At 59.4% G+C, this 24,790-nt stretch overlaps 6 protein-coding genes across 6 annotated transcripts; all 6 read right to left on the bottom strand.

Moving 5' to 3' along the window:
* Window positions 1–3,187: 3,187 nt before the first annotated feature.
* Window positions 3,188–5,893, bottom strand: LDBPK_341000 (hypothetical protein, conserved; the record flags this gene model as incomplete). The annotated part of the gene is made up of 1 exon (XM_003864215.1): window positions 3,188–5,893. One exon carries the CDS (start codon window positions 5,891–5,893, stop codon window positions 3,188–3,190), a length of 2,706 nt encoding a protein of 901 aa, XP_003864263.1.
* A 2,351-nt stretch (window positions 5,894–8,244) lies between these two features.
* On the bottom strand, window positions 8,245–11,253 carry LDBPK_340990 (serine/threonine-protein kinase, putative; the record flags this gene model as incomplete). Its single annotated transcript, XM_003864214.1, has 1 exon — window positions 8,245–11,253. The coding sequence occupies one exon, from the start codon at window positions 11,251–11,253 to the stop codon at window positions 8,245–8,247; it is 3,009 nt and encodes a 1,002-aa protein (XP_003864262.1).
* A 2,207-nt stretch (window positions 11,254–13,460) lies between these two features.
* Window positions 13,461–13,784, bottom strand: LDBPK_340980 (hypothetical protein, conserved; the record flags this gene model as incomplete). Its single annotated transcript, XM_003864213.1, has 1 exon — window positions 13,461–13,784. One exon carries the CDS (start codon window positions 13,782–13,784, stop codon window positions 13,461–13,463), a length of 324 nt encoding a protein of 107 aa, XP_003864261.1.
* Window positions 13,785–14,844: 1,060 nt separating this feature from the next.
* LDBPK_340970 (hypothetical protein, conserved) lies at window positions 14,845–16,920 on the bottom strand (the record flags this gene model as incomplete). The annotated part of the gene is made up of 1 exon (XM_003864212.1): window positions 14,845–16,920. One exon carries the CDS (start codon window positions 16,918–16,920, stop codon window positions 14,845–14,847), a length of 2,076 nt encoding a protein of 691 aa, XP_003864260.1.
* Window positions 16,921–18,876: 1,956 nt separating this feature from the next.
* On the bottom strand, window positions 18,877–19,380 carry LDBPK_340960 (hypothetical protein, conserved; the record flags this gene model as incomplete). Its single annotated transcript, XM_003864211.1, has 1 exon — window positions 18,877–19,380. One exon carries the CDS (start codon window positions 19,378–19,380, stop codon window positions 18,877–18,879), a length of 504 nt encoding a protein of 167 aa, XP_003864259.1.
* An 870-nt stretch (window positions 19,381–20,250) lies between these two features.
* LDBPK_340950 (ubiquitin-conjugating enzyme e2, putative) lies at window positions 20,251–21,120 on the bottom strand (the record flags this gene model as incomplete). Its single annotated transcript, XM_003864210.1, has 1 exon — window positions 20,251–21,120. One exon carries the CDS (start codon window positions 21,118–21,120, stop codon window positions 20,251–20,253), a length of 870 nt encoding a protein of 289 aa, XP_003864258.1.
* Between the last annotated feature and the right edge of the window lie 3,670 nt (window positions 21,121–24,790).

The following is a 24,790-nucleotide window of genomic DNA, read 5'->3' as shown; positions in this document are numbered from 1 at the left end:
GGACATGGGCACGTGGCGCTGCGAGGCGCGCACAGCGGGAGCACATGGGCCACTTCTCGGCATGCACGCAAGGCACGCACGTACGGAGAGGCGGCCGGCGGACGCGAGAAGCGCCGCAGCGGCAGCGAGGGCGCGACGGAAGCACCGCTGAAGGCATCCAAGCGGAGAGGACGGAGGGCACTACCTGCCACACTCCTTGACAAGCCTGGCCCCACCCTCCGACGCTCATCCCGTCTTGCACCGCCCCCTCCGTGTGGCCGCGGCAGCCAAGCAACCGCGCCGCGCACAGCGAGGTCGACATGCGAGGGAGCGCGTGTGCAGAGAGCCGCAGCTGCAGGGCCTGCCGTCCGCTGCTTCTCGGCGCCGCTCTCCCCCTTCCGCGTTGTCGTGGGTGCACCTGTGTGAGGCCTTTCGAGCGGCGTGTGCAGAGGAGGGGGGCGAGGGGCCGCTGTGTACGTGTGTGCAGGAGGGCAGCAGCACCGCCCACTCCGCACCGCCCGCACATCCCTCCTCCACACGTCCAGAGAGCAGAAGGCGCGTCGATGACGGCAGCGCGAGAGGACACAGCGGCCGTCACGCGCGGCACACCACCGCCGACACCACCTGCGCCGCGCCGTCACCGCTCGCCCCGTCCACTGCACACAGCGGGGATAGACACCGCAGGCACGCACGGAAGGCACGCGCACACAGGGGCTGCACCGCAGCAGCTCTGCACCTCGAAACGGAAACGAAACGAAGCGCGCCGCGTATGAGCAGCAGCGGCCGCGTGGAAATGCGTGCTGCCGAACAGCTGCACATCCTTTGCGGGGCCGTGCCGCACAACGCCCTCATGTGCCACAGCGCCCTTGCACACACGCCGCAGACAGCTCCCCTTCGCCATTGCCCCCCGGCAGCGTGCAGGCAGCGCCGCCCCTCTTTTGCCGGCCCGGGGCATCCCCACGCGGTGCGCACACCCATCGGGCAGGCCCTCCGAGCCGTCTCCCGCCGCTCAGTCGTTGACGGCGGCGGGTGGGCCGGCCCGCAGGCACAGCCACCGCGCTGACCGCGGCGCCGTAACACGGAATGTGCGCCGCCACCAGCCCTCCACACGGGCAAGCAACAACAAAACCAAGTCGCTTCAGGAGATGCCTCTCAGCGCCGCGGCTCGCCAGTGTAGCAGAATGAATGCATTTGTGTGCACATGTGTCGGCTTTAATGTCGGCGGGTGTTGAGGTGGAAAATAGGTGCCGTAGTAAGCGAGGAGGGAGGTGAAACGTGCAGTTTGCGGGATGAATCAGATGGAGTGAGTGCATGCACAGTGCGCGAGGTGCGCGATAGATGATGACGGCAGAAAGGGAGGACGCAATTGGGGAAAAATGGAGTGCCGATTGATGTGCAAAATTGCCGGACGGATAGGGCGGGAGGGAGGAATAGGCGTGAGGCTTGGAGTGAAAAAAGCACGGTAAAGGAGGTGAACGTGCGGAGAGCCTGTCCATCGATGACGAGAAAGACTACATGTTCGGATGCATGCGAGAAAGGAGTGCAAGTGGAGGGACAGAAGGCGTGCGTTCTTCCCAATGGGTGCCGTTATCCGGCAAAGGTTTCTCGGGCTGGCCTAAAGGAGGAGAACAAACGCGAGAGAGAAAGAGAGGGCACACACTCTTTATCTGGGTGTTTTCGAGGATGCGTGGTGGGGTTCGCGCGCAAACACAGAAGGAGCGAAAAACGGTTATGTTGTTGCCCTCTTCTGCGCCCCCCGTCTGCCCGCTGGCATCCACACCCTCGTCCCCCACTCGCCTGTTTACGGGGCCTGCTGATGCTCCACTCCACATTCCTCTCCGCCCTCACATGCGGAACGAAGAGAACACGCGAGTCTGCTCTGTGTGTGCATGTCCTTTTCCTTTTTACCTTAGATGGCTCGAGGGCTGAAAAGAGGAGGGCGGAGGACGGTGCAATGCAAACGCCCCCCCCTCCTTCTCCTACATGCCATCCACATACGTGTGAGCGCCGCACATGGCGACGGCATGAAAGAAACACACCCAGAGAGCCAGAGAGGTATTGGACAACAACAGAGAAGCAGATCCGAATTCGCTAATCGAGCACAGACCTCTACTGAATGATACCATACCAGCACTGCATACCCCTTTTCTTACCATTTAAAGGTTATCGAAGAAAATGAACGGCTTATGCGAGAGGTATGATGAGCGGTTGGACGAGTGTCCTGCCACAATGCACAGGCGCATACGCATGCGCATGCAAGCATGCAGACAAGCACACTAGCTTGGAGGCAAAACACCACCCGAGAAGAGAGAGATGTCGAAACATTGCAGAAAAGAAAAGGGGTGCGCATGCCGTGTTATGTTTGCGGTCTCGATGTCCAGACTCAGCGCCTGCGTACGTGACACGCTCATAAAGCTGCGCCTAGCGTCCCTGTGTGTGTATTCAGTAAAAAAAAATCAGCCCTTGGATACCACGGAAAGGCGGCACCCATACGCACACGTCTTTCGCATGAGCCTCTCCCCCTCCCTCCCTTCCTCTCTCCCCTCCTGCTCCGCTCCCCTTTCTTTCTCTTCCTTGGAATGATGAGGCCCGGCAGTCGCTCACGTGCGCGCAACAGGCACGCAGGCTTTCGAGAGAACGAGAAGGCAGAGAAAAGAAAGGGTCGAGAAGTTGGGGAAGGGGGTAAGGAGCCCACAACACACAGCGTTCTATTTCTTTCTGTCGTTCGAGAAAGAAGGGGGAGGGAACGAACGTGCGAGTTGGGCGCTCTGTTTCCGTTGTTGTTTTTTGGGGTGGTTTGTTCCAAAGAGCGTCATACAAAAATGGAATAAGTCATACACACCAAGGAACGCACGTCCATGCCTCCATCGAGAAATCCAGGGGGTGGCGCACTTCGCGCCTCCTCCCCGGGTCGGCAGTCAAGCCGCACTTCTTTGCGGCCCCTCTCGTCTTTCTATTTTATTTGCATTCCGCAATGCGCGTCTATTTTCGCCGAGCGGCATGCGCTACTGGAGAGAGAGAGAGATGACGCACACGCACACGCAAACATAAAACGCGTATGCGGAGAGGGCGAAGAAGCTGAGGACGGCATCTAGAGCAGGTTCGACTTCGGAGGGACACCGAAAGGATTGGGCAGGAAGGGGGACGTACGTCGCTGCTGTTGTCACTGTTCTTTTTTCGTTTTCGTCATGTCCCCCTCTTACCTGGGTCAGCTAATGCACACAACGGAGCGGTCCTTGACCTGCCACAGGTCTGGCCGTTGCGTCATGATTTGAAAGGCGCCACCCGAAACGTTGGAGATGTGCAACTTGCGCCATGCAGGGGTGGCAGAAGCTTCAATGGCGCGCTGCAGCAGCGACGACGCGATTAGTGAGCGATACCCACCAGCACAGTAGATGACGACGTCGGAGAGAGACGCTTCCTGCCACACGACAGGGAGGCGCGCCGTGAGCGCCGCTGTGTGTATGATCTTCACGTAGGCGTCCGCCAGCCTTGGTGAGCTACCGCAGTGCCACTGCGACAGCGGCCGCGATGCCTCGACGACGTCTTCGACCACCATGGCGCATAGCTGAGCCAGCCCCACGTGCACACTATGCTGGTGTGAGCCGTTTTTAAACTCGTACGGCGTGCGCACGTCGAGCACGACGCGCGTATCGGTGGGTTCAGCTGCCGTGAGGTCTTCGTACGATGTCAAGTTCGCGAGCGCGTCGTCGCGCTGGATCCAAAGCAGGTTGCGAGGAAGGGGCACATCGGCAGACACACTTGTGGGCACGTCGCACGACACCTCACGCCACGGCAGCTCCGTTGCAGTTGCCTGCCCGCCTCGCGTCGAGTGCCTCGGCGGGAATTTCAACGCGTCTGACAAGTCGGCCAGCGTAAAGACATGCACGCGACTCTCTGGGGACAGCGCTGAGAGGCGTCGCGACAACTCGGCTCGCTGCTCCTCGGTTGCACAGAGGGCCACAATAGGCTGAAACGGAACGATTACGCATTGAAGCCACAACTCCGCTCTTCGGGCACCATAGGCCACGCCCGGGAAGCTCATTGGTACGTTGACGGCGCCGCAGAGGTGCAGCGCGTGATAGTCGTTGGCATCGCGCACGTCGACGAGGTTCACATACGAAGAAAAAGAAGCAAACTGCCGGCGAGACGCATTCGACGCGTCGCCGAGTGCACTGTGCGCGGCTGAAGGGTCGAAGGAGTACCGCAGTGCGTGCTGCATGTCGGCAGGAAGCTGCGCCAAGCATGTTGCCCGCTGCTCAGGCCGTAGTAACGCAAGTAGTTGACGAAGATGCACCACACGACTGGTATCGAAGGACGGCGGGTGCGGCAGCGGTGGTAAGCGTCTGTTGTAACTGGCGAACGCCTCTGCTGTCGTGGCGAGCGCGTCGATAACGGCGCGGGAGTGCTTCATACGAGTCAGGTCGCCGAGATACACCGCCCAGTAGAGGTCCAGCTGACTGGTCACGTTGTTGTACCCGCCGTGAGTGGGGAGCAGCACAACCTGCTCCAAACCTTCGCTTTCCAGAGTCGCCTCCTCCATCTGTTCCTCCTGGTTCGCCAGAGCCTCTTCGGTGCGGGCCGATTTGGCGGCTCTCCCGCTTGGCCGACTCGGCTCGCTAACACTGGCGCAGAGCGGCGAAAAGTAGGCATCGAACAAGTACTTCTTGAGCATCTCGTGAGTGTGCGCCAGGGCCGCGTCGCGGTCACCACTGTCGCTGTTGATGGAGGAGGGAGGCAGCGTAGGTACGTGTCCCGTCTCGCGGGGAAAAGCAGACCACTGAAGCAGGTCACAGCGAGGTGCAGCGTCGGTGCTCCACAGAACGCCCGTGCACAAACCCTTGAGCATGTCACAAAAGTAAATCTCTGCAAGCAGACACTCTGGTGAGAAGGCTGGCACCCGCACGGTTCGGAGTCGTAGGCGAGGGCTCAGCTGCACGTCCTCTGTGGTGCCGGCGGGCCCGAGAGGGATTCCAGAGACGACGCGGGCAGCCGGGAAGCTCTCAATGAGCTCGGCCAGCCCCGAGGCGCCGTCGACGTAGCAGTGCGTGAAAATGATACAGCTGAGGGTGACACCAATACGGCTCAGGTCCGCGGCATAAGCCTCTAGCTGCTCTGCCCGCGGGTCGATGATGGCCGCTCCTGCAACGGCGTCTGCCGGGACACTTGCAGAGGCGTAGAAGGGATCCGCAAGCAGGAACGAGGACGTGCGGCTCGCCTCGTTCACGTAGTGTCGCAACACGAATGCTTTGGCCGATGTAGAGATCGCCTCCGGTGGGGAGCAGTTGTGCGTCATGGCGAGCGGCAGGAAATGATACGCCATGAAGTCCTCCACCCTCCGAACGGCACGATCATGACAGTCGGCAGCGGTGGTGACACCAGAGAGCGCCGCCGTCGCTGGGTCATCCATCCAGCACGGCTGGAGGGCACCAGAGGGCGCACCGGGCAGCGCGGCCGGCTCCACACCAGTGGTGTAGTCACTGCGACTCTTCTGTTGCGCGCATAAGAGCTGATGTGGATAGAAGCGCGACACGAGCGGGTGGATCTTGTTGACCGACACCGCGTTCTTGGGCGCAGTGAACAGCTGGCCCGCAGCTGCGGTGGTTGGGTTGGGCTGAGCCTCTAAGGCAGCGGCACTGTCGTCGCCGAACAGCCGCGCCTCTGGAACGGCGGTGGCGACCAATGTAAACATGCACCGCAGCAGCGGCTGATAGCGGTTTCGGTAGCGACGCAGGCGCTGTGTCACATCGCGCACAATTGCGTCGTCCATGCTCCCGGCAACCTCAATGAGCACCGGGTAGAATGGCATCTCATGGCGGGCGGGCGTTGACCCCATAATCTCCGCCGCCTCCGCCTGGGGACCAGCAGAAACTGGCTCCTGGCTGGCATACAACGCCGGTGGCGAGTCGAGCATTGCTGGAGAAGAAAGTCTCTACAAGGGGGCGGGAACAGATAGAGAGAAAGCGAGTGCGTCGACTCTCCTGTTCCCTGTCACGCACACAATTTGAAAGCAGCTTACCACACAAAAGCTCACTCTCTCTGCCCGCGGTTTGAGCGGGACTCCCAGAAGGGAACAGAAAACGTGCACGCAGGTACGAAGAGGCGCTTCTGCATCCGTATATGTGAGAGCCGCAGTGGTGGTAACTCACCGCCGGCCCCTCTTCTGTGCCCCTTTCCGAGAAGTTCAAAGGAGTCGTGGTTGTAACACCTCGGGCTCAACGCACACAGATCTGCTTGCACATGGACATATGCACGCTGTGATGTATCATAGCGGTGAGCCTATCAAGAGAGAAGGCAACAGAGAAAGCGAGAGAAGCAGCAGCAGGAAGATGGTTGAGTCCATCGCGAGGGATAGCAAGGCACAAGAGAGGAAAGCACTCATCATGTTCGAATGGCAGGGGTCGCGGGGCTTCGCCATCAAGAAAGTCTAGCGGCACATCCCGGAGAATGATACGCGATGAGGTGTAGACGGCTCGCTCTGTCTCGCGAGGCATCACCTGCCCTTCCTCTCTAGCTGCTTGCCCCACTACACGCTCCCCTCATGAACGTGCCTGTCGACGGCAAAAGAGAGAGAGCGGTGCATGGGTGAGGGAAAGCAAAGACGACGGAGCGACGCAAGCGCAAGATTCGATGTATGGGTGCCTTGAGAGAGCACAGACAGGAAGACGTACGCACACACGCATGTTGTACGGCGCGCATCTTGTTGCAGAGCCGATGTTAGATGGTCATGGAGCGTTGCTTGCTGGCCACCTGCGTAGACCACTTTGAGGAAGAGGGGAACGACGGCCCCAACGAGCAAAAAGGAAAATAAGATGAAGTGGCATAAAAGGCACAAAACGACAACAGCATCGACGGACGTCATCCTTCACCGAGACTGGTATTGAGACACGCAGACAGTACCACAGGCACACAAGCACACCAGAAGATGTTTTCATCACCGTGAGCCCATCCTCCCGGCCATACAACAGGAGTCAAGCCCCACTCCAGCCCTCCCCGGCCCTGCCACAGGCGCACCCCGCGTGGTGCAATGCAGCCAGAGACACATGCCTCACAGCAATGCGCACACACGCAGTCACCTCAGCACCGCCCCGGCCTCGCAGGTCGCCTCACAGTCGCACCCATCACGCACGCCACCACCTCGCGCACCCCCTCGTGCGGTGCCCCAGGCCCCCCGCCACACACACCAGCGGGCAGTGTGAGGGCCGGCTGCGACGCCTTCCAGTCACGCTGGCACTTCGCCCATCATGTCGATGGCGCCGACGTGTTCAGCGGCGCGGGTCGCTCCGACGCAACGCCGCCCACGACCTCACTGCCGACATCAGTAGCAATGCATCGCTCTGACCTCCCCACGTCGCAGTCACCAGACCCTGTCACCGCCAGAAGCCGCTCGCCATTTCGCAAGCACAGGAGGGGAGGGGGGCTGCCCGGCTTCTCCACGCACACACAGAGAGAGTGGGAGGGGATGTACTGGGCCCTGTGACACCACCACGCCCTGAGAGGTGCGCTCCCCTTTTCTTGTCACGAGGGTTCTAGGAAAAGAAAAGTACCAAGCGCAAGAGAGTAAGACAGAAAGGGGGTGGGGGAAGTCGATGGAGGGGCACACAAAGAAACATCCTCCTTGTGCCAAAACGATCTATGAAGCCGAGCAAAGAAAAAAAAAATAAAAGAACCGAAAGGTCCAAAGCAAAAGGTGGCAAACGTTGTGAAGTGAATGCGTAGGTGCCGGAGAGTGCGTAGAGTCGCTCGCGTCCTCGTCGTCCCCTCCCCCTCCCTCCCCTTTCTCTCTCTGTTTCTCCGTATGTCCTTCCTTCCTCCTCCGCCGCGGGGGAGGAAGACGCAGGGAGGGTATGAGAAAGGGCGCATGAGAGGCGCCGGCGCCGTACAGCAAAGCACAGCACATGCGTAGACGCACTCACACACACGCTCACGCTCGACCGTCGGCATGGCTGGAAGAGACCAGAATCACTGAAAAGCAAATGGTGCAGGGAGGGGGGGAAAGATCGCAAGAAAGGAAACTAATAATAGCAAAGAGCGAATCCACACAAAAAAGAAACTGAAGATGCTTGTGAAAGGCACCGTCCGCCAACATGCTGGCCACAGAGTCGGCACCTCACCCCTACCCCTGGGAAGAGGAGGGAGGAGGGGTGCACACAAGCACAGAGGCTGGTTGTACATGATTGTGGAGTGTACAGGAGCAGCAGAGGCAAAGAACTACATGAACGGGTTGTTTGCCGTGTCGCGCAGCAGCAGCGATACCCGCGGACACTAGTAATTCAGTGCAGTCGGCGTGCACGCCTCATCGCACTGGATCGGAGACATGGGCAAGTCTTCTAATTGTTGTCCGCGAGGGAGCTGGAGCAACGGCTGCGGTTGTGGCTGCTGAGTTTGCTGGCGGTGCCGCTCATCCTCCTCATCCTCTCCCTTGCCAGCGTTTGCTGGGGCAGCGAGTCGGTGCACATCCTGCTGAGTTGTCGTGAAGAGCCACATTGACGCCTCCATGAGCGCACTCACACACCGCAGCGCGTCCACGGTGGCAGCCAAGACACCATCCTTGCCGAGCGGTGGCTGCTGCCGCTCCTCCTCCTGCAGTTGCAAAAAGCTTTCAGCGCTCTCTGTCCACCGCTTCATCGCCGAGGCGCTCGACAGCAGCTGAAGTTCCTCGGAAGAGAGCCGGAGGTACTGTAGAACCTGTCGTGCAGTCGGTCGCTGTGGGGGATCGCTACGCAAGAGCGCCACGACAAGCTCCACCAGGTCGGCCGAGTATCCGCGGCGGCGCAGCACCTCCACCGGCACGCGGCGGCGGAGCGCTAGGAACTGATCGCCATTGCGGGGGAGTGGCTGGCCTGACATGAGTTCGAAAAGCGACATCCCTAGCGAGAACATGTCACCAGCCTTGAAGTGCTGTTTTTCATTCAGCATGTCGGCGCACAGGTACCGGCAATCGCCCTCGTCAATGCTCATCGTGCTCAGCTCGTTGCCTTCGTTCCAGTTGTTGAAGTCCAGGGAAGATCCCAGCCCGCCAGCTCCAACGCCAGCACCTGTGTGAACAGCAGGTCCGCCGTTCGGGTTCGCGCACGCGACACCTCCGACCCAGCCAGCTCGTTGGCCTCGTGCCAGGGATCCGTAGCCGTTCCGCGTCTCTGGTCTCGGTCGGCCTCTCTCATCCAGTAGCACGCTGCAGCCGAAATCAGACAACTTGTACGCCCCGTCCTTATCGACGAGGACGTTGTCCGGCTTGAAGTCGACGTGCGCAATGTTGGCGCGGTGCAGCGCATCGAGTGCGATGCTCATGTGAGCTAGGAATACCTTCACCTCCGCCTCCGACCAGGGCTCATTCCGGCTCTGCTTCGCGTTCGCGACAGATGCGACGGAGCCGCCAGGACAGTACTCCAGCTGCAGATACATGCGCGGCACCCGACCTTCCTCCCAGGCGGCAGAGAGCTGCACGACGTGCGGCAGCCCCCGCACCATGCCCATCACAGACCGCTCGCGGCGGTATCGCCGCTCCATCTCCGGCGTCCGTAGCGGCGGCGACATCTTCACTGCGACATACTCGCCTGAGCTGATCTCCTTGAACAAGGAGACCGTGCCGAAGGAGCCGCTGCCGAGAAGTCGTACTTCGTTGTACTCCTTTAGGATGCGCCGCGCCAAGAAGTTCGAGCATTCCGTTTCGGCCTGCGACATGTCCAGAACGTCCTGAGATGGATGCAGCAGCACCTGCGAGAAGGCATTCGAGCCACCAATCTGCTGAGACAGAGCCACAGGTGTGGCGTAGTCTATGGTAAGAGGGGAAACGGTGCTGATCGCATTGCTGCCGCCGCCGGCGCCCCGGTAGACAGCCGTCGACGGTGACGGCTGCGATGGGAAGGCGTTGTGCCCGTTGCCGTTGTGGTTGATGCTGGTAAAACGACTGGTGCCCGTCTGCGCAAAAGGCGTTGCTGGTGTTTCATCAAGGTCAAGTGCGCTGAACTGCGACAGAACGTCGGCGGACCGCTTCCGGCTGCCCTCGCGGCGGTAGCACTTGAAGGACGGCGGTGGAGGGGCGGTGCTCATGCTCGACGTGGTGGCACGCGAAGCAGGCGCTGATACGCTGTTAGCCGCTGGGTTGTAGCCGAGTCCTCGAAATGGCGCGGCAATGCGCAGAGACGGCTTTGGTGACGCACCTCCGGCAACAGCGGCGGCGGACGTTGCGGCAGCAGCCGAGGCGCAGGTTCCGGTGCTGGCTGCAGCGGAGGTGGACAACCGAGGAGCGGCGCCGATGCCTCCGCATGAAAGACTTACCGTGTTGCCCATTCCTGTGTGAATCGTGCGACGTTGCTTCGTTGGTGTCGGCGGCTCGGCGACGAGTACCGTGTCCCCCAAGTTGGCAGGCGTCGCAGGCACAGCCAGGGTTGCAAAGCCGCTGCTGCTCTCGTCGCCCGAAGACCTTACCCACCGACCCTGCGGCCCACTCAGCATCGGTGACGCCAACGGCACTGCCGCGCCGTTGGGCCCCGTCATTAACGGAGGCCGTCGCAGCCCGCGGCCGCCACTGCTATGATTTCCAACCGTCGTCGTTGCCGTGGAGTCACTGACACTGTCCGAGTAGCCTCCGTGTATGCTTGCAGGGCTAGTGGCGGACGCAGGGGGGTGCGCCTTGATGGACGCCGGAAGGCAGTGATTCGAGGTTTCACAGCCGACAACTAAGCCATGTCCCGCTGTTGTGCTCGACGACTCTGTGTCTGCCACGGCCGGGACGGATGAGGTGTGGAGAAGGGAAGCGTACGGAGCGGTTCCACCGCTAACAAAGCCGGCGGACGACGGCGTCGCACTCACAGCGCCCCACAGACGGCCCGACTGCGGGGCCGGCCGAAGGGGTGCTCTGGGCTTTGCAGGTGGAGGATGCTGGAAGAGAGGCTCCTCGTTGCTGTCGGACTCGCAGGACGCAGGAAAGTAGGGGACAGCTCGAAGTCGCTGCGGTTCCTCGTGCTGCAGATGCTGCATCGGCGCCGGCGACGACGAGTTCCGATGCAGTGGTGGCGGCGTCGGCAGCTGCGCGGAGGGGTTGTAGAAGACTGCGTTGATTGTAGTCGTCGTGGCCATCGAAGATGGCGCGCTCCCGCCACCAGAGCTTTCTGCATCATTGCCTCGTGCATCGATGACATCAGTGTTCACCATGGTGCCCACGGCGCCGGTGCGTGTGGGAGGCTGAGAGCTGGCCAGAGGCTCCACCTGTGCTGAAGGCAGAAGCGTGACGGCCACGGACGAGTTCTCGTCGTCTATCTTTGCTCGCATGTATGGGAATCTTCTCTAGTGAAGGGATTGTGTCCTTGCCGCTCGCCTGTGCTTTCCTTGTTGGTCTCGCGGACCCTGTGGAAGACGCCTCACCTCCCCCCTCCTCCCGAGCAGTATCAATGTAAACGCGCAAAGAGAGGCAGAGAGTGCGAAAAGCAACTGAAGCAGGAAAGATCGTGGGATACTCTGTATATGTATACATATATATATATATATATACAGAGAGAGAGGCACGTCAGAGATCGCTTACGCCACACACACACACGCCAACAGAAAGCGAAATAACAGGCGAACCTCTGTGCCTGTGCCTGTGTGTGTGTGTGTGTGTATGTGCGTGTGTGTGTGTGATGATAAGACAGAAAGATGCGGGCACGTGTGAGAGATGCGAAAGGAAAAGAGGCGGAGGCAGCCAGTGAACGCAAGACAGATGCGCAGTGTACGCGTTACTACTTTGATGTGTGATCCATACGCCACGAAAATCAGACGTCTGCGTCTCCAAGACGCGCTCTCTCTCTATAATCCAGTGATGGGGAGAGAGGGGGAAGAAAGTCGCTCGCGCGCGAGTGTGCGTATGTGCGTATGTGTGTGTGTGTGTGTGTGTATGTGTACGTGTATCTATGCGCGAGTTGAAGCGCTGCTGCGAAGGGTCTCACCGTGCTCTTGTGCAGACAACCACTTCCGTTTCGCTTTCGTGCGAACTCCGCTCCGTGTGCCAGAGAGATGCGCCAGTGCGCGAGAAGTGTTCGATGCCGAAGGCTGTATGCGAGGGTGTAGGCGGACGAGAAGAGAGGAATGTATTGATGTGCCTCCGGTACGTATGGGTGCTTGCGGCGCTGGCCTCCGTCGCGGAAAGACGGCGATGAATGTCTTTAGAGCAATTCAGTTATGGCACGCGTTGATCAAGTCGATGCGCGGTGCTCCTTAAAGGAAGGCACATGATAAAACGCTCAAAGCAGAAAAGAGATGGTGTGTGTGTGTGTGTGTGTGTGTTGCTGACTGCGGTGACGGAGAGAGGCGGTCCAGCCACAAATAGGCTGCAGAGCGACGAGCAGGAAAAGGGAAATAAAGGGAGAGGGGCTAATGCATCTGACTGGGGATATTACAGACGTCTAACAGCCGCGCTCGCACGATGCTTTGTGCGTTTCCGCTGTGAATGTGCGCTAACAGCTGACGAGATGATGTAGTTTGCGCTGCGGCACCCCGAGCTGAGGACATGATGGTGTCGCCGTCGTCGCGGTAAGGTGTGTTCGCCGCGCACCAGGGAAGAGAAAGAACAAAGGTGAAGAGAGAGACACGAAACGAGGTAAAGGCAGGGTGCCGCGTTCGATGTGAGAGGACGGCACACGTAAGGCTGCGTATACACAGCCCCCTCCCCCTACGTCGTTGTCTGATTCGTTGGCAGGAGAGATTACCTACCACTTGTGCAGCGTGCAGACTCCCTTCTTTTTCGTCTCTCAATGAGGGACAGACGCGGAAGCTTGCGCTCAGATAGTGGGGGACGCACGCATGCAAACGCGTGCGCCAAGGCGCGAGAGCACACGCCGACCTTCCAAGCAGAGAGGAAGAGAAATGCGTCTTGGCAACGGTTTGCCACGAAGCGCCTCTCCATCCTGCGTTGTGTGTGTGTGTGTGTGTGTATGCTTAAAGCCGCATGCGGTGCACACAAACACACACACACACGCACACCGCGTCCGCATGTATTGCGTGGCGCATCGACCCTGACCCTCGCTCCAGCTTACTTCTTGTTTTCCCTCTTTTTTTTGGCTCTTATGTGGCCCTTTCAACGCCTCATATGTCCGATGCTTACATGAACTAGGCACACAGTAAGTGAACTCCGGCGAGAGGAGCTTGATGATGATGATGTGAAACACGGCCAGGCCACATACAACAAAAACAAAACGCCACGGAGCAACGGGAAGAAACTGTGAGGCAGCTGATGAAGCGCGAAAGGCGCGGGGAGACAGCAGCCAACCATCCACTGCAGTTTGCGGCCGTGTCCGTCTGCGTGGGTCATCACCGAGGGGAGGCAACCTCTCCATACCCAGCACAGCGCTGCCGGAAAACGGCACTAAAGATCAGGTGGTGCACCCGAACGCAAGCTCACGCATCGGCAAGCCCAAGAATTTGAGAGGCATGAGGAAAGAAGTGTGAACGCTTCTACTCTCACCGGCCCTGCCTTGCATCCGTGCCACTCAGGGCCGCAGACATCAATGCTGGATGTCTTTGCGGGCCTGCTGCTGCATCACCTCCAACCGCATCTTCTCGTACTGGTCGCGCTGGTACTGCTCATACAGGCTACTAAAGTGCAGAAACTCCTTCTTGGCGAATCCGGCGTAGAGAATGGCGAACTCCTCCACACACATGCGCTCCTCTGGTGTGAGGTCGTACCCGTCATCCTTGCCCTTCGAAGATGGCACGACACACTTCACAAAGGCGCGGTGCACGATGCGGTGGCGCGCCTCTTGGTACTTGAGGAACTGCTCAGACGCGATGGTGTCCTTGGCGAGCGCTGCGCCGTTGGATTGCCCCATCTTTTCTTTTTGTTCTTGTTCTGCTTTGCTGTGGCTCGCGTACGCTTGCTTGAGACAATGAAGTTCTGTACTCCCTGTGATGACGCCGCCTATGTGTATGCGTGTCTGCGCCCCTGCGTGCTTTTCGCCTTCTCAAAGTCGCTTAGTTAGTCGAATGCGACGTGGCAGAGAGTCGGATGCCGGCGATCCGTCTCGCGTTTGGGCCGTCGTGAGAGGAGAGAGAGATCGGTGTGTGACGTGAGTGGGGAAGTGAAAAACGTGTTCTCATAAAAAGCAAAGAACAGGCGAGAGACAAGCGACTACCTCCGCACACGAGCACACGCGCATCGACAGCACTCTCGACAAACACAGCAGTCAAGCCGACAAGACTGATGCACTATGCGCCAGAGACACGCACACTCAGAGAGAGACGAGAGAGGGACGAGTACGGGTACGAAGAGACACACCAGCACAGGGGGTGAAGGCGACAGAGGAGAGAAGATTTGGGGTGTAGAAAGGTAGACAGTGGGAGGGGGAGGGGGCAATGAAGCATCTCTGCATCGCATTCGTGTATGGCTTCGCCAAGGGTCATGCAAATTACACAGAAACAAAAGCGGCAAAAGACTCGCATCACACCATAAGGCTCGAAAGAAACCGCGAACAAGGCGATCAGGACGCATGATGCGGCCGCTCAGTGATGCTCTTGCGATCGGACGCTGCGTCGTAGGCATTTGCCACCAGGCAGACGTATGGCACTCTTCTTGTGAGGCTATTTCTACGGTTGTGCGTGTCTCATGCGTTTCTGCAGGGGATATCTCTGCTTGCGTCTATGACAACCGCAGTGGTGCACCCACCCCTTTGCATCCCGAGTCCGTTGGGCTTCTCCGTCGTCTGCCCTCTCGCTGTCCCCAACTACTGTCCTTGTCTGCGCCGCGCACGAGTACAGACGCATACACACACGCATCACGCGGACACGCCCAGACACGTGCCTCCGGGTACCAAGAAGTAGTTGGGGGGAAGAGGGCAAAAACGGAAAAAAAATGGCGAACTCTGTGCATATATCTGTGCGCCGATCATCACCTCACACCACGTACTCGAGCTCACAGAAGGCTTCGTGAATCGTTTTGGTGTTGTGCAGCCCGCGGCAGCGCACCTGCAGCATCGCACCCGCCGGCAGGAAGAGGCAGGCAGTGAGGGTGTTCGTGTGCAGCTGCGCTGGTTCGCAGCAGGGCCGCTGGCGCTGAGTCGCGTCGGCGATGTCACCGTGGAAGCGACGCCGCGAGGGTGACCCGCCAGGGGATGCGCATGCGGGTGAGTGCGCAACACCGTCAACGGCAGAGCAATAGTTGCCTGCAGAAGCACAGGTGCTGCGCGATCTGCCTCGCGTGGCCCACCACGGTGCGGCAGCCTCGGCAGGAGAGGCGGCGGAGTGAGTGTAGAGAAGCGCGTGCGTGACCACCTCCCGCAGCCCGGCCACCGCGACGCCGTTCATACAGAGCGCCAGCGCACCACCGCTGCCGCAGTCGCGGCCGACAGACTCTGCGCGCCCTGCCCCGCTACACAGGCTCGCCGACGCGCAGTGACGCACGAGGCACACGCGCACCATGTAGATGCCGGCCCTATGCACGAGCATCGTTGACGTGTCGGGCCAGCTGACGAGAGACGACGTCCATTTCAGCCAGCCCAGCCGAACGTCACCGCTGTTCCTGCTCGCACCCTCCTCCACTGCCCGCTCCACCTCTCGTAGGTGGCGCCGGTGGGTCGCCCACGTCCCCAGACTGTACCAGCAGTCAGTACGGCCGTCAAAGGCGTGACACTCCGTCCACGGAAGCGCCGGACTAGCCCCGCTCAGAGCCGGCTGAGGTCGCTCGCTGAGCGGTTTCGCGGCGGCCAAGTCGTTTTCTGCGCGGCGGGTGGCCGTGGAGAAGTGGCTATGTGCATCCCCCAACCAGTACCACCGAACCCGGCGGCCGGAGGCTGGCAGCGCAGTAGAGGGCTCGGCGGCTCTCGCGCCACTATGCGCACGCGTCGGGCCAGACGAATACTTGGGAAGCATAGCATCCGTCGGTGAAGAGGGTGGATGATGCGCCGGGACACGAAACGGCTGCGGCGGATTACCATTAATGCTCCCCACGCCCTCCCCGTTCGCCCTCGTCACGTCATTGAGCCCGCCCGCCAAGTCACGGCGGCCGTCTTTTGATGTCAGCCGCGACAGCCGGCGACTGGGGGAGCCGCTGATGTCGCGGCGGCGAAGGCCGGCACCGCACGGACCCTTGCCCTGGGCCAATGCGGCAGGCACAGACTGCAGAAACTGCTGCCACTGTCGCCGCAGCCGCCGGACCTCGCGCATCATCATCTGCGTGCTGGGAGAAGCGGCAGCAGTCGCCGGCGCAAGTGCACGCGGGGTGAATGTAGGCGCACTTGTCGTCGCGACTCTACCTCTTCGATGGCGCTGCTCGTGCCGGCCAAGCGAAGACGCTGTCGAAGATGCGGGCGATGACAAAGAGGAGGTGCTAGAGGATGAGTCGGCCGAGTGGTGGCGGCGCTGTGAGGCGGCCACGCCATCGCCGCCAGCGTAATAGTCATCCCTCACCGTCAAGGCGGAAGAGTTGGAGGCGACGCTGCTCGAGCGCACGTGACGGTTGTAGAGGGAAGAGTATGGGTGTGAGAGCGCCAGCGCCTTCAGCTGGTGCCGGAGGCCCTGCAGCTCCTGCTGAAGCGGGGCTACTCGAGCTTCCACAGCTGCCTCGCAACTTGCCTTGAACGCCTCCGACGCTCGTTGATCGATCTGCAGCGACGGTACCTGTTGCTGGGCCTCGAGACGGAGCAAGCGCTTCCACAACTCGTCTGCCTCCTCGCGGTGCGCGGCGGCATCCAGGCGATAGCGCTCTTCCTTGACCTCGCGATCTTGCACGAGCACAGTCGTGTACTGCTGAAGGTGCTGCAGCACACCTTCCAGCTGCCGAACTCGTTCAGCGTACATTTGCGCGGTTGCAGCGAGCAGCTTCACCGCGTTCAGGACGCAGGGTTGCACATTCAGCCACGTCTTCTCCTGTCGTCGCTCCGTCGCGCAGATGTCCCGCAGGACCTCTTGAAGACGCGTCACTGCTTCTGCCGGGCCGCCGGCACCACCTCCAAGTGAGTTGAAGGAGGTCATGCCGCCACTCTCCCCAATAGGCAACGATGCTAGTAGGGGTGGCGCAGCGGCCGCTGAAGACGCTGGAACATAGGAGGAAGATTCGGCAGCGGACGGCAGAGGCGTCTGTGGGGGATGTGGCGCAAGAGGAGCAGCCGCCCCCGCTGAGGTGGACAGGTGGGCGTCTTGTGGTGGTGAGGAACGGCACGTGCCGTGCATCACACGAGACCGCCATGCTGCGTTGTCGGTCATGCCTTATGCCTTGGTGCGGCAGACGCGAAGGCCGCCGGCCTTTTTTGTCCACTTTATGTAGTGTTTATCTATGTGTGTGCTTATCGGGAGTCTATGTATGAGATCGAAACCTGCGGGAGGGAGGAAGCTCGTACAACGGATGCGAAGGAAACAGAACTTTCAAGGAAATCGGCCGAAGATCACGGAGGAAATCACAGCGCACAGAAAAAGGGGTTGTCGCGGCGCTGAAAGGTGGCCCAGAAGAGAGAAGGCACAGCAGAAAACAAGGAAAAGGATGCAAACAGCTCTCCGTCTGAAAGGCTTGTGCTTCAATTGAGTATACTGTAACGAAGCTGTCGGCGGGTTGTCTGCCCACGACGCCCCACCCACCCCCTCCCTCTCCCTCACTCGACCTCAACAGACAGGCGTGGAGCCGTCAAGTGTAACGAAACGAAGAAGAAAGCGGTGATTATCCACCTCTCTCTCCCGTGTGGGCAGACGTGCGCACGCGTGCGCGGCGGAGACGGCGTCAAGGAGGGTGGGGGGGGAGAAGACAAAGCAAAGCAAGATGGAACGCAAACACACATAGAGAGAAGGAGGCGGTGGGGCGCCAAGAGTGTCCTCCCGCCCCCGCCCGTGCCCTCTCGTCCGTGGTTCGAAGAGGAAAAAAAAAAGAAGCGATACGCCTTGCAGGATCCACTGTGTAGACGCGGAGAAGGGAAACAGCAGAGATAGAGGGAAAAGAAAATGGAAGTACAAGGAGAGATGGTGATAGATAGGTATGCAGGAAGGCACCACCGTTATCATGATAGACCTCCCCCTTCCCCGACAGTGCAGGCACCCGTGTCTGCCTGTATCGCCGGCGAAAACACTCGCCACGCCGGAGGGTTTGCGCTTCAACCACCCAACCCTCTCAGCAGAGAAACGGAAGCCGCATGAGCGTCATAGAGGAGAGGAGGCCCCACATGTGCGTAGAGGGAGCAAGGAAAGAAGTTGCCCTTAGCGCCTTACTCTCTGCTTCACATTCTCCCCCTCCCCTCACCCGATACACCCGTGCGTGCAAGAGTGGGGCTGTATTACCTGCACATCCGTCAAGAGCAACTACTCCGTGTCGCGGTGCTTGGGGTCTTGTCACTCTCGCGTACCCCTCCCCGCCGCTCCTCGCCGCTGCTGTCTGGCGATTCCTTGGGTAGGTGCATTTTTTTCGTTTGGAGGGGACTGCTTTGTGGGTCTGTACCTCTTAACTACTACAAACTACTACAGAGGGAGGAGACGAGGAAAACAGGAGAACGCCTTGAGAAGGAAACCCCGAAGCTGCGGAGACGACGACGCGGAGAGAAGGCCTGCAGCGGCGAGCACCGCGCCAACGACAAAAGCGAAGCGGGCTGTGCCCAGGCGAGTGTTTTGTTCATGTGTGCGTGGCGACCAATGAGAGTGAGATATATGTACGCACACAAAGAAGTCTCACCCATTCTTCCTCCATCATGCTCTGCAGCGTCGCCTTTTTCGCCTCGATAGCGCCTACAGCCGCGTCTGTCGCTGCACGATACACACACACACGCATTCTTCCTCCGCACGCGCAAGTCACCTGAGTCGTTTATTTTTTCCCTGTTTCCTCGACCACATCCACAGCAACGCGTGAGGTGATGCCGTAAACAGGAGCAGGAAGGGCTAGCAGCTGCGGGTTCGCCTCTCTCGCTCCTGTTTGTCTCCGGGCCCCCTCGCTTTACGCCTCTGCATGCCGCTTTAGAAGGTGCGAGCGATGGCATCGGTGATGTGCGAGGCCTCCAGCTCCGTACTCCATTGCGTGTACGTCTCATCGAGCACACGACGCAGCTTCTGCTCGGCACGCTTCTCCTGGATGAAGTGAATGACCGGCAGCTTGTTGTACACAAAGGACGGGACGATCATGTCGGCCCACAGCACAGGAAGCCAGAAGAAGAACGAGTACCACCACACGCACGTCCACGAGGCGAGGTACCACACGCTCATCGGCTCCAGATGGCGGCGAGACTCCACGAGAGAGGGCTGCACCACCGCCTTGGATTCAACCAGCTTGGCCATGGAGCCACCGTTGCGACGAACGGTGTTGCTGCAGACGCGACGCATCATTTTCTTGTCTTTTCCTATTACTGATTCCTCCTTCGTCGTTAGAGAGGTTGGCAGTGAGCAAAGAAAAGAAAGCGGATGGATCCACTCCCAAGAGCTGCCGAACGTGTATGCGAACTGCATCGGTACGAGAAGAATCATCAGAAATCCCGTGAGAGACACCCAAGACAGGGAGGGAGGGAGACGCAGGGCATGAGGAAGTGAGCAGAGCGCAAGAACGACACGGAATGAGAAGAGAGTGGTGGAGCAGCTCCGCTCTTGTTTTCCGTCCGCAAGGGCACATGTAGGGAAGCAGCGGGAAGAGGAAGGAGTGTCACGGCGCATGGCGTCGCACAAGCTTGCGCCAGCATCCACCTGTCAGCCTTCTCTGTGTGTGTGTGTGTTGGGGGAGGAGATACAGCGAGTCTTGCTTTTTTTCTTTTCCTGGGGCGATTGCCTTCACTGGGGTAGCAAATAATAGGGAGAGGCATGAAAAACGCGCACGCACGAACGCACAAGCACACACGCAAAGTGCCGCATCAGCAGCTAACGAGGTTCCGCCGGAAGGGGAGAAGATAAGCACAGAAGGGCATCACACAATGGCACAAAGACAACAGAGGAAAGGGTAAGGGGCGGTATATAAAATAAAAAATACCAACGCGAACGTCTGTTACGGTTGCTCCTCTGACAGCAGGCTGGGGGGAGGGGGGGGGGGCAAGCATCAGAGCACTGGCATTGGGCTCTCCTTCCTTCGGTTTATCTCTTTCTCCCTGTACGCAGATGACGCCGTCGCGTCACGTCCGTGAGACGGTACGAACAAAAACTTGCAACAGAGGAAAGCGTGCAGTGAGGTAGAATGCATGAGGGGTTATATCCCCACCCCCTTTACCCTGTCACTCACGCGTGGATGTCACGACAGCACGCAAGACACAGTGCAACGTCGCCACACAAAGAGAGTCTGGGTTGTTGACTTCGTAGTTTATCAAAGGGAGGTGGGCTCGCCGCCTAGGGATCTGTGTTCACTGCACCAGCTCACATCAGCTGCCGCAGGAGGCCCAGTCCAATAGCGATCAAAACAATGAGGGAAGCATAGCGGCGCCACTGCAGCTGACCACCTCGTTGGGCTACAGCACCAGTAATGCTCTTCTTGTGTGGGTGGTGATGGTGGTGGCGGGACCACTTGGAGGCTGCAGCGCCAGTTGCCGCCTCAGAGTCTGCAGCTCCCGCTTTTCCGTTACCAGGGGTTTTCCTAGCTGGAGCGACGACTGTCTCGTGAGATGTCGAAGACTCCTGCGCAGCGACTTCCGGTTCCGCGCCCGCCGGTGCTTCTTCAGCTTCAGTCGCGTCCTCATCACTAGCGCTGCTGCCTTCATCCTTCGGAGAGGTGCCACCATTCTCAATGAAGGCCGTATCTGCCGCAAACGCCTCGGGAAGTACACGCTTATACACCGCATGGAGTCGCTTCACATTGTATTTCCTGCTGTTTGCCGCATACCTGCGTCGCTCTTCGGCGGTGGCGCTCATCGAGCCTGTCGTCGGCTCCTCCGAAACAAAGAAGGAGACGAGCGCGATTAGGATGGTGCGGAGCCCCCACATCGGCGACCAGTTCTCGGGGTGGTAAGAGCTGTTGGACAGGCAAATCTGCATGCCTGTCTTGAGCCTCCCGCTTGGGGTGCACATCTGCACGCTTGGTGGCTTGAACGGGTAGTCGGACGGAATCTCAATGAGCCCCACATAGCGGCCACCCTCGTATGGGGTGTCGGCAGGCCCATCCATGACAAAGTAGCAGCGCAGCATGTTCTGCGGATCGGCACCCACTTTGAACGGCAGCTCCCACTCCATGTTGAGCTTGCGCAGCTCAATCTGCAGCCTTTTCAGGCATTGCGCGGTAGGAGCCGTCATTAATAGACGAGGTGGGCGACGACAGGTGGGAAGGCGAGCTATGGGAAAGGTCTGGGAGGAGACGCTCTGGTCGCAAGTCGACTGGCACGCAACGACGACGACACCATGAGAAGGTGAGTAGAGGAGGGGGAAGAGAGACAGACACTGAAAAGTGTGAGCCCAGTGCTCGCCGAATTCAAGAATGCAACCTCTTCCATGCTCCGCCGCTGTACCACGACGCTTGAAAATGGGTCAGGGTGGGGGCCGAGCACGGGGTGCACACGTCCGTGCACACGCACTTTCGCTCCGTAGGGCACACCCCTATAACGCATTCGATAAAAAGACATGCACCGGTCAGTGCACTCACTCGCGCACACACACACATAAGCAGCTAACGCTAATGGCATCAGCGGAAAGTGAAGAAGCAGCGTAGCACGCACATAGACATACCTCACGCTAAAGCATGCAAGAAAAGGGCTTTTTTCTCTTGCTTCAACGTGAGCCCATCCTCCCGGCCATACAACAGGAGTCAAGCCCCACTCCAGCCCTCCCCGGCCCTGCCACAGGCGCACCCCGCGTGGTGCAATGCAGCCAGAGACACATGCCTCACAGCAATGCGCACACACGCAGTCACCTCAGCACCGCCCCGGCCTCGCAGGTCGCCTCACAGCCGCACCCATCACGCACGCCACCACCTCGCGCACCCCCTCGTGCGGCGCCCCAGGCCCCCCGCCACACACACCAGCGGGCAGTGTGAGGGCCGGCTGCGACGCCTTCCAGTCACGCTGGCACTTCGCCCATCATGTCGATGGCGCCGACGTGTTCAGCGGCGCGGGTCGCTCCGACGCAACGCCGCCCACGACCTCACTGCCGACATCAGTAGCAATGCATCGCTCTGACCTCCCCACGTCGCAGTCACCAGACCCTGTCACCGCCAGAAGCCGCTCGCCATTTCGCAAGCACAGGAGGGGCGGGGGGCTGCCCGGCTTCTCCACGCACACACAGAGAGAGTGGGAGGGGATGTACTGGGCCCTGTGACACCACCACGCCCTGAGAGGTGCATGCCGGCATCAGAGAAGCAACGACAAAAAGGAATGCTCTAAAAGCCGAATCACAGTGCCACCTTCTCCGGCTGTAGCTGATGGTCACGATGGAAATGAGAAAAACGATGAAGCAGCAGGGTGCGACTAATACACGGTATGGGCGCTTCGGGCTGTGTACGAGAGAGGAAGGAAAGGGTGGGTCCTTCTGTATTCAAAGGATGTCACGAGTGAAGTAGCCCGCGTCGCTCAGCTATCTTGCACGCTGGGCGTGTGTCACTTCGCTCTTCGGCGCTGCCATCGATGGATGAATGCCTGTCTCATGGCGAAAACGCCGATGTGTCCCTTTCTTTTATGGCTATTTATATTGTTGCCGCTGACGATGTTCTGTGTCGTGATGGCGTTGCTCTCTTCGCGTCGTCACATCTTTCTCCGTTCCGTTTTGGCAAAGAAAAACACACAGAGACACCGCGAGCGGCTGTCTCTGTGTGTTTGTAAGTGTGTGTGTGTGTGGTGCGCAAGTGCTGGCAGGGCCGTCCAACGATCAAACGGAGGAAGATGGTAATGCACACAACGAAAACGCAGCGTCATGATGATGGGCGAAACGGTGGAGGTGATGAGATAGAAAACAAAAGACCGATGGCTGATGCCGCTCCTTTTACGGCCGCATAGGACATGCAGGCGAGGGCGGAACCAGCGCTTCTCAGTCAGCGCGCAATGAAGCAATATGACCTCGTGAGACTGGATACCCTTGCTTGATTCAGGGTGCACCCGCGACGAGGCCTCTGACGCTGCCATCACTGCCCCTCGTGTATACAAGGCACGGTTGAGAGGCACAAAATGTTGCCGTCACGCACTGCTGGCGCACCAGCATCTGCTCTTACCAGCGCTCTTTGGCGTTTGTTTTGTTGTTCGTCTCCTCCGCACGTCAGCAGGTTCATTGCCTGTGCCTCTGATGTGGCCGTGCTTGCATACACGTCGGCGTGATCGTCACGTTGCAACGCCGGAGCACCCCAAGACAATGAGAGCGCAGAGGGACAGCAAAAGCGGCAGCACAAAGCGAGCCAGGGAGAGCAGTGGTGGGGTCGGGGCGACGACACCACCACCATTCGTCATTCCTTGCCTCGCCAACGTTACTTGGCCTACTCACTCCTGTGTGACGCACTCCTAAGGCCACTTCAAAGACGTCTGCTGGCTAGGAGGCATTGCCACCAGCAGGTGGCGCGGGCTTTGATGGTCATGCGAGGCGGACCTCCAGCACCCATGCACGCTTCCCAGGCGACCACAGAAGGAGGTATTGCGTGGAGAGTGACGACGACGTCGTCGTCAGCTCGGTGAGCTCGTCCAATTTTCTCGAGTCTGCGCAGTTGTGCAAAAAAGACGCTGAGCTCGCACAGGTGGGCGGGTGCAGGGAAAGACAAGGAGAGAGCAGTGCACCAGCACAGCTGTCGCACGTTCTCGGACTGCCGTGCCACAGCCCAGCTACCAGTTCCGAGGCGAGATGCATCCACAATTCCATGCCGTCCTCGACTAAAGAAGCGGGTGGTACTGCTGCCACTGCAGGGATAATGAGCGTGTCATGTGAGAGAAACTCGAAACTCGCCATGCACATCACTATTGTTTTCATCGCTTCCAGGAGCACCATTTCTTTTAGCAGCTGTGCTACCTGCAGTTTGTGACCGCGGCGCACTTGCCGCACGTGCAAGACGCAACAGTCACAAGAGTCGTTCCGGGACGCAGTCGGGGCGAGGCAGTCGCTTGATCGCCTGTAAACTGGTGAGCTCCAGTCGCAGGAGGGGGGAGAAGAGCCGGCAGTGCAAGGCGACTCTTCTATGAGCACGGAGCTGCTCACTGTGATAGCGTTGGCCTTCAAAAAAGATCGAAAACTCTCAGAGGTCAGAAGCGCGCCCGTCCGCCACAACCCGCTAGAACGCCGCCGAGCCATGAGTCCAGAGAGCCTGAGGAGGGGGCTTCTCGGCCAAGCGGTTGAGCGCTTCGGCTGCGGACAGCGGTTCGGAAAGTTTCCGCTGAATAGGAGCGATGTATGATGCTGATACAACACTCCTGGTGCACGGCTCGAGCACGACACGGTAGGTGCGTGGAAGGGGGAACACTGTCACTGAAGTGACGTCGAACGCACGCACACACTTTGAGTACGGCGAGAGAGAGAGAGAGGTCAAGAGGTGGCCGACGAAACGAGCTGTGCCGTGGTCCAGCACGTCACAGGCGGCACCACCTCGCAGAGCTGGGTCCTTCGATACTAGAAAGCAAACGTTCTCAGGTCCCTGCTCGCTGTCCGTCAGCTCTCAGCTACGCCTTTTCCTTCTTCGCCTCTCGCTGTGTTCGCCCACCACCAGCACAGCCATCTTTCTTGGTGTGGAGCGCGGGGAAGAGACGTGAGTCTCGTGCCTTGTTTTCTTTTTTTTGGTGGGGTTGTTCTCTCCGCCTTTTCTATGCAGTATACATGGAGTGGGATACTTGGACACACATAGACAGGGCCGCAGTCAAGCATTGCGTGCACCTATTCGCTGTGGTGGCATGCGTGCGCGTATGGGTGTGTGTGCGTGTGTGTGTGTGTGTGTGTGTGTGTGCGTGTGTGTGTGTGTGTGTGTGTGTGTGCGTGTGTGTGTGTGTGTGTGTGTGTGTGTGTG

The sequence above is a fragment of the Leishmania donovani genome, chromosome 34 (assembly GCF_000227135.1).
Source record: "Leishmania donovani BPK282A1 complete genome, chromosome 34".
NCBI classification, from domain to species: Eukaryota; Euglenozoa; class Kinetoplastea; order Trypanosomatida; family Trypanosomatidae; genus Leishmania; species Leishmania donovani.
Note: the sequence above shows the minus strand (reverse complement) of the source record. Positions and strands in the feature narration are given on the sequence as shown.